Source organism: Carassius gibelio, chromosome A10 (assembly GCF_023724105.1).
Source record: "Carassius gibelio isolate Cgi1373 ecotype wild population from Czech Republic chromosome A10, carGib1.2-hapl.c, whole genome shotgun sequence".
Lineage (NCBI taxonomy): Eukaryota > Metazoa > Chordata > Actinopteri > Cypriniformes > Cyprinidae > Carassius > Carassius gibelio.
This window is the reverse complement of record NC_068380.1, coordinates 3034607-3043679: the sequence shown is the minus strand read 5'-3', so window position 1 is coordinate 3043679 and position 9073 is coordinate 3034607. Positions and strand designations below refer to the sequence as shown.

The window sequence follows — 9073 nt, the reverse complement described above, 5'->3', positions numbered from 1 at the left end:
GCATTGTTTTCAAACATCAGGGTCGTAGAGTTAACCAATTAGAGACATGACTTCAGATGTATGCATGCGTAATTCAGACCAATGTACCGTAGTGCGGTCGCAGAAGAAGGGTGTGTCTTACTGTACATTTCTTTTGTTTTGAGTGTGAACTTCACTGAGACGGAGGAATCAAAGTGGGATTGAAACGCTGATTAAAGTCTGTGTTGAATGAGAAAGATAATTTCTGAAGCTTTTCCTCAGATCAGTGTCTGATGAGACCTAAATACCCGCGCGTCCCGACAGCCGTGTCAAAGATTGATGATGAAAAACATAAAAACAGAGAGAATGAAGAGAAAGGAGGAAGAAAAGACAAGGGAATGTTTCAGAGCCTGTTATTTTAGGATGATTAATTTCAGAGCGCTGCAAATATGAGTTTAAATACTAGAGCTGCTTTCAACCGATTTCAACCACTTCTGGCTTCAAGTGCTGAGAGTTTTGATTATGCTTTTATTAAAATTATAGTTCAGCCAAAAAAATTCATGCTGTTCCAAAACCATATTTTCTTTCTTCCAGGGAAAAGGGAAGGGAAAAAAAGTATTAAATAAAAGAATATAATATATTCCCATTTAAACAATTGTTCTTTTTAATACATTTGTGGAAACCTTGATTCATTTTTCAGGGTCCTTTACTGAATAGAAAGCTCAAAAGAACAGCGTTTATTTGAAATATACTTTTTTTTTTTTTTTGTAACATTATAAATGTCTTTACTTTCACTTTTGAACAATTTAATGTGTCCTTGGTGAATAAATGGATTAATTTCTTCCAAAAAATTAAAATGTTTTCACCAAAAAAAGAGAGAGAGAAAACACAGTAAAGACGTACATTTAAATTGTTAGTCTATGAAAATTTAAAATGTTGTTTATGTTCATGTTTATAAAAGCTTATTTTATAACCAAACACAGTATGCTTGATTTACTACTACTTTAATGTGATACTGTATTTATGATGCTTTTTGTCAAATCAATGTTGTTGAAGTTAAATAAAGCTAATTCCATTTTTTTATTGAATTAAATTAAAATATTATGTTTTAAAAATATAACTTATTAATGTTTTGCAACCAGTAAAGTAAGTTGAAGTGCTAAAATTCCTAAACAAAAATTACTTAAAACATTTATTTGTGTTTTGTGCCTCAGGTCTGCGTCTAGCGGAGCAGCTGGGTCGTCGAGAGGAAGAGGCCAAGATCCGACACCGTCTGGGGCTCTCACTGTGGGCCAGCGGCAATCTGGAGGAATCCCAGCACCAGGTACTGTCCACACACACACACACACACAGCCAATTTCCTGCAGTCTCCGCACAGATGCACAGGATGCTCATGAACGCTCTTCTTGACAGAACTTCACTGTCTCTGCTTCTAATGATGTGTCTGTAGGCAGACGTGTGTGTGTGTCTCCGTTGGTCTCTTCACTTGTGACTTCATCATTCTGTGAGGCAAACAAAGAAGCCGAATCTGCTGTTCAGGAAGTCCAGCTGCACAAACACACACTCTCTGCTTTTAAGCCCTGATTGATCCAGGCCTGTCAGCCCAAACGAGATCCTCGTCATCAGCACACACTCCAGCTCAGGGTTTGTTTGAGGGATCACTGCTTCCATCTACAGCTAAAAGCAAAAAGTTAAGGAAATAAACTTTAACTGATTTAAAATATTTATATTATTTTTATTTTATTATATTACATTTGTACTATTTTATTGTAACATTTAAAATATTATTAACATAGTTAATTTTATAAATGTAAGTAGTACTAATAATATAAAATTCAGTTAATTGTATTTCAAGTAGTTACCAAATTAATTAAAATTGATTCACTGTATATATTCAACTGATATTTTTATTATATTATATTTTTATTATAATATTTTAAATGGTATTAATTAGGGGTGTAACGGTACGTGTATTCGTACCGGATCGTTTCAGTAAAGGGCTTTCGGTACGGTGCACGTGTGTACCGAATGCAATATTTTGTTTGCTGAACATATACATTTTCGTGTTTCCAAATGAACATATTAAGTGGTGGAAGTCTCCGTGTTCAGCGCAAATCCCGCCCTGCGGCTGATTCTAAGGCTGGTGACACACTGGCTGCGTGGCATGAGCGTGGCGTTTCTGCTGTGTGTCAGTTGCGTTACGGCTGCTTTGCGTTTTCTGTGTCTTTACTCACCAAAATCGTGCCTGACGTGGCGCTGGCGCGCTGCTGCTGCTGTAGGTGACATAGAGGGAGACCGCCGACAGACCAGGCTCTTGTCTTCATGACAACAATATCTATACTTTATGTTGAGCATAAATATAAAGCCTACTGATAAAGGACACCATCAACAGTATTAACGGCAAAATAGACTATGTTTAACAGGTGCAATATTCCATTAAACATAGTCTAAGGTTTTCAAAAGGCATCACGCGAGTGTGAACGCAATAACGAAATCTGAGCAGGTCACTTTGGAAAAGTTATATATATTTTTAAAATATGAGCAGGCCTACAAGCTGGGATTGGTAATTCTGCACTGTAATCATAGTTGTTTATTTTTCATTATATTTTATTATGTGATATTGGTTTGAGACTGAGTGTATTTTATTTAGTGGAGAACTTTGCAATTTTATATATATTTTATTAAAAAGTATTTTAAAAAAGTGTAAACAAATTGTTTATAGTAATAAAAAACCTGCAGTGTAATGTTTCTTTCCCTTATTGTACCGAAAATGAACCGAACCGTGACTTTAAAACCGAGGTACGTACCGAACCATGATTTTTGCGTACCGTTACACTACTAGTATTAATACAATTAAGTTTATTAATTTAAGTAGTATTAATAATAATATTTATTAACGCAATTTTATTTCAACTAGTTAACAAATTAATATTTCTATATTTTTTGTACTAAAATGACTGATATGAATTATTATATTTTGTATTATTATTTTATTTTAATGTTTAAAATAGTATTAATAAATTATTTGTTTTAATTTAATTAGTGATAATAATATTAATTTCAGTTTTAAGAATGCTATCTTAGGGGCCGTTCACATATCGCACCTAAAACGCGTGGAAAACGCTAGGCGTGCCGCTTTCTTCTTCTTTCCAAATCGCTCGGGCAGAATCGCTCCTGAGGCGTCTGCCTTTGCTAAGCAACAATGACGTGCGCTCTCCATGAAGACACGGAAATTTCAGCAAAGGAAAAATGTATTTGCAGCACTAAAAATCGCTCTTAGTAGCTCTGGTACTAAATTTATTTCAAAATGGCAATCCATATACAGCTATGATTAGCTGTTCCTTCATCTTGGCTGAGCTTTCAACATTGTTACTGGAAAGGATGAAGCTGATTGGTTAGTTCTTGTCACATGACCCACTGTGTGCTTGCGGCATTCTGAAAAGTTGAGATGTTTTTAACTCAATACGGTGTGGACGCGCCTGGGAAAAACGTGCGCATCGGGACCGCGTCCCCTACATTATGAGCGCACATACCACGCGCCTACATTGGAAATAACGGACTTGAGCGCGCAAAAGACGCGATATGTGAACGGCCCCTTATTCAACTGGTTACCAAATTAATCTTTCTCTTTTTAATTTAGTTTAAATCGATGATCTAAAATAACTAAAACATTATATAGATAAAACATTATATAGATATTAAAAAACAACAACAAACCTTAAATGACGAAAACATAAAAAATAAAAAATAAAACTATAACAGAAAGAGAAGATATAAAAATACAAACGTCTACATTTTGATAAAAACTCTATAAGTATCTACATGTTGAAGCACTTCAAAAAGCTTTGTTTGGAAAGCACCACAATGTTTCCACTCCACTTGATATGTGTTTTTACGGTCGATTGATTCATGAATCATTGCTAAATCGTTAGAAAAACAGAAATTAACCTCAAAGCATCTGAAATACCCTAGAGAGTTTAGTTTAAATGTCTTTTGGGATATTGTATATTAGAAATAGTCATAGCATTTAATAATATTCTAGGGATGCATGATATATATCAGCTGGTTTTTATATGTGCTATTGTTTAAAACCATTGGGTTCAGTAAGCCTTAAAAAATTGTTTATTATATTCAGCAAAGATGCATTAAATTGATTAAAAGTGCATTTAAAATGTTTTAAAAGATTTCTATTTCAAATAAATGCTGTTCATTTGAACTCTCTACACATCAAAGAATCCTTCAAAATAAAATGCATCATGGTTTCCACAAAAATATGAAGCAGCACAACTGTTTGATAATGATTAATGTTTCTTGAGTAGGAAATCAGCATATTAGAATGATTTCTGAAGATCATGTGACACTGAAGACTGGAGTAATGATGCTGGAAATACAGCTTTGATCACAGAAATAAAAAATATTTTAAAATATATTACAATAGAAAACATCAATTTTAAATTGCAATAATATTTCACAATATTACTGTGTTTACTGTATTTTTGATCAAATAAATGCAGCCTTGGTGAGCATAAAATACTTATTTTAAAAACATTAAAAATCTTACCGACCCAAACTTTTGAATGGTAGTATACTGTATATCGATGTTTATTTGTTCTAGTCTGTTTTATTTTAATGACAGTGGTAGATTATTGCAAAGATTTAACTCTTTAAAAGACTCATAGGTGAGTGTTGCTACATATGAAACTAATATAAAGTGTTTTTTGATGAAAAATATATTAGAAAGGTGAAAAAAATCTCTGTTTTCAAATATTGAGCAGTAAAAAAAAATCACTGGATGTTTTCCTGTAATATTTTAGGGTTGCTTTGTGGACTAAACTTTTCAATCAATAACATAAAACCAGCCTGAGGTGTACTGAACCCCTGAGATTATTTTTTGAGCTCAGCTTTTATTTGATTTCTTTGATGATTTCTGGAGGTCATCGTCTCAGACGGTGACAGTGCTTGTAGTCGTCTCTGTAATCGTCTGCTCGGATCACATTTCATCATGGCCGTCTGGGGAGGAAGCTCTAGATTGTTCTTCATCCCTCTGTAAATTACAGAGCGAGTCTCACGGCTCGGGTACGGCACAGAGAAGGATGTTGATCACATATGTGCTGAACGTCTACAGGGAGACGGAAGATTAGAGGATAATGTGTTTAGATCATCGTGCAGCCAGTCTTGTCAATTAGGCAGCTGTGCCATTGGGGAGGGACGTGCTTCAGTTCAGTCTGAAAGAGTGAGAAACCGTCAGACTTGAGTCTCACATGCATCTGGCGGCAGCTGTCAATCAAACAAACACACCACGCACTACACAATCATATCAGAGACGTTCAGATGGGTGCCGCTTTTGTTAAGACGTCCAGATGTTTGTGCACTACACAACACAATCAAATGAGGATGCATCACTTTTGCCACATTTTCCCCTTGACTCACCAAAAGACAGTTTGGGATGCATTTTCTTCTCAGTAAATGCATTAAAAAATAAAAAAAACAACTGCAAATTAGAGTGGTGTTTGCCAAAGCGGATAAATGATTGCTAGGTGGTGTGTTGTCTCTAGATATGGCTCAGGTCAGTGTTGCTGGCCAATGTTTATTAACCCTCAGCACATCTGAGATGTAGATGAGCTTGTTTCTTAATAGGCAACAGATTTGCTCACCAGTGGACCCTATGCAGTGAATGGGTGCCGTCAGAATGAGAGTCAGAATGCAGTTTTTCTCTTCACTAGACATTAAGTGTGGAGTGGTGTGGATTATTGTGATGTTTTTATCAGCTGTTTGGACTCTCATTCTGACGGCACCCATTCACTGCAGAGGATCCACTGGTGAGCAAGTGATGCAATGCTACATTTCTACAAATCTTTTCCCTTGAAACAAACTCACTTACATCTTCTATGACGTGAGGGTGAGTACATTTTCAGCAAATGTTCATTTTTAGTTGTAATATTTCTTTAATCACTAAATGACACACTGTAGCTTTAAATATGTTCACACTCTTGTACATGTGTTGGCTGGGAGTTTGTATCTGTTTCAGGCTGTAGAGTGGAGAAAATCAGCAATCTCGAGTCAGCTGATAGAACAGTGTGTGTGTGTGTGTGTGTGTGTGTGTGTGTGTGTGTGTTTTGTGAGTGTAGTAATAGTAGCTTTTCATGGCCTTCCTCCCTGGTGACTCACTTGTGTGTGATGTATAGATAGTTCTGGAGCACTGCAGATGGAGTGTGTGTGTGTGTGTGTGTGTGTGTGTGTGTGTGTGTGTGTGTGTGTGTGTGTGTGTGCGTGTGCGTGTGCGCGTGCGTATATGTGTGTGTGTGTGTGTGTGTGTGTGCTGATGCATTCCACTCTTAATTGATTGCAGGCTGGCCGTGCTGTATGCTGATGAAGGGCTCACTGCAGCCGAACCCCTGAGAAACACTGCATTCCACGCCACAAACACACACACACACACACACACACACACCTCGAAAACACATAAATACCCAGACATGCAATATCAGGCAGCACTGCGGGCGCTAAACTAAAAGCTACTCCTCATTTGAAGCAGGACGACTTGACAACTACAGTCCAGCTGCCCTTTTAAAACACATTCAACAGTGTTTTTAACTAATTTTAACTAATCTTAATATTCTTTAAACAAGACATGTTTGCTTCGGGCAGGTTGCATTAGTCACTAATATTAATATTTCTCATGCTAAATGTGTTTTCCTGGTTTTAAGTGTAATGAAATTTAACCTCACTTAATTTAGACAATTTTATGCATAAATCAAGAAACAAATATTTGCCAGTGGGATAAGAAAAGAAAAAAAATTGCAGACATTTTATTAAAACAAGTCATTACTTTTATGCAATATCAAGCTGGTACGTTTGCTTGTAAAGTTAATTTATATTTTATATTTTTATGGAAAAATAAAGCTGAAATGGCTTTGTCCATTAAATCGTTTATTTAATAATTGAATCATAATAATTGATCTGTAGGTTCTATATTTGATAAGATAATTCTGTTAAGGGAGCCATTTATTTCATGAGTGAATCATTTATTTAATCAGCGAATTGTTTATTTAATCATTGAATCATGTTTTGATCTTCAAATCAAATATTCCATTTATTGAATCATTTATTCGATCGCTGAATCATTCCTTTAATCAGTGAATCATATACTGGATGTGTGAATTCTGATAAGTCAGTGAATTGTTTATTTGAAAAGTGAATCTTTTTTTCATCAATTGAATTGTTGAATCATTGAATCATATATTTGATTTCTAAATTACATGTGAATCAGTATTTACTGTACATGAAGCATGCTAGTGAATCCTGAGTAAAATTAATCAGTCATCCCAAAACTACTTAAGAGAAAAGAGTGTATTTGATTATTGCATGTGCAACACAAAATGATGAAAAATGCATTACAAATTAAAAGCTCGTTACTATTTGCTACTAGAAAAGCTACATTGAAGGCATATCTGTTACACTACTGAAAATCGTAAGTTCGATTGTTCTCAAGATGTACATCAATGCTACACGCGTGTCTTCTCTCTGACAGTGTGTCAGACATGCGGTGGCAGCGTCACAGACAGACGTACGCTGATGCTGTCTTTCCCTCCGCTGCTGTGAACGAGAGGATATCATTAGCCAGAAATACCACGTCACTCACAAACTCACACTTTCGATTGCTAAACGAGAACCAGACCGGCCGGAATAAATGGTGCACGTTCATGTGCTTAGATCGGTTTAGACTCATGTCACATATAGCGTTTCATCTGGACTTGCTATGATTTGATTAAAGGCAACAAGAGAATAAGTTTCGAAAGGAACTGGTGTGTTTTAGGAGTGGAGGTCTGCTGCCCTCGGCTGTCCTCATCTGAGCACTGCATCCACACTCACTCACTGCTCTCTTCAGGCGTCATGTTTCTCCGTAGCGTGATAACACACATGCCAGTGTTTCTGTGTCAGGGCAGGTCAGTGCTTTTATTATTAACACATGTGTGAGTAATGCACAAAATCTTGTTTCTTGCCTCACAGCTGTACCGTGCGTCGGCTCTGTTCGAGACCATTCGTCATGAAGCGCAGCACAGCACCGACTACAAGCTCTCTCTGTTCGACCTGCAGACCTCCTCGTACCAGGCTCTCCAGAGGGTCCTTGTCAGCCTCGGTATAAATATTCTCCTTCTATCTCATCCTGCTTATATCATGCATTATCCATTCAGAGCATAAAACTGCTTATCTGTGTATGTAAGATTAATGTGCGGTCCTTAATGCTAAATAAACCCTCTATCAGTCTGTAGGGGTTTGTGTTGCAGTAATGACCAGCTGACTGGACATTAATATGTGGATAGACGGCAAAATGTGACTTCTTAATGAGTTTTTGGACTTGTTTACTAGTTAAAATCTTAAAATGCTTGAAACTTTTATTTATTAGTGTTTTTGGTATTTACTGCACTGGCTGATTTTTTCACTTGTTTTTAACTTGTTAGAAATGTGAAAAATATATTATGCAATGTTGCGTCTGAAGCAGCTTGATGTTTTTCGAGGATTTTTGGATTGAAAAATACTCATTAACATAGGAGTTTTTGCAGTGAACTTGCAAATAAATCAATAAATAGACATGCACTACCATTTGAAAGTTTGTAGTCGTGAGACTTTTTCATGTTTTTGAAAGCAGTCTCTTATGCTAATCCAAGGCTGTATTTAATCAAAAATACTGAAATATTGTGAAACATTCCTATAATTTAAATGAGCTGTTTTGAATGCATTTTAAAATGTCATTTATTCCTGTGATGCAAAGCTGAATTTTTCAGCATCATTACTCTACGATCACATGATCCTGCAGAAATCATTCTAACATTGAAAACGTTCATGCTGCTTCATACTTCTCTGGAAACTGATAGAAAACTAGAAATAGAACAGCATTTATTTGAAATATAATCCTTTATAGCCTTATTATGTCTTCATTGTCATGTTTGATCATTTTAATGTGTCAATTAACAATTAAAGTAGTTAGCATACTATGCTAGTTTTCTGATGATGGTTTTATGTGAGGATCTTTATGAAAGTGAAATTCTGTGGCCTGCAGTTCACTGCATGAAACAGTCAAAGATCTCTGGAAATGAAGTTAGACATACATGTA

General features: G+C 35.9%; 1 protein-coding gene across 4 annotated transcripts in view; it reads left to right on the top strand.

Annotated features, from left to right (window-relative positions):
* The window catches only part of LOC128020828 (tetratricopeptide repeat protein 28), a 230979-nt gene that overhangs the window by 200947 nt on the left and 20959 nt on the right, over window positions 1-9073 (top strand). For all 4 annotated transcript variants that reach the window (XM_052607572.1, XM_052607573.1, XM_052607576.1 and 1 more), the window contains 2 exons: window positions 1173-1282; window positions 7969-8098. In XM_052607572.1, the coding sequence (XP_052463532.1) occupies window positions 1173-1282; window positions 7969-8098 (240 nt within the window). The remainder of the gene's footprint in view (window positions 1-1172; window positions 1283-7968; window positions 8099-9073) is intronic.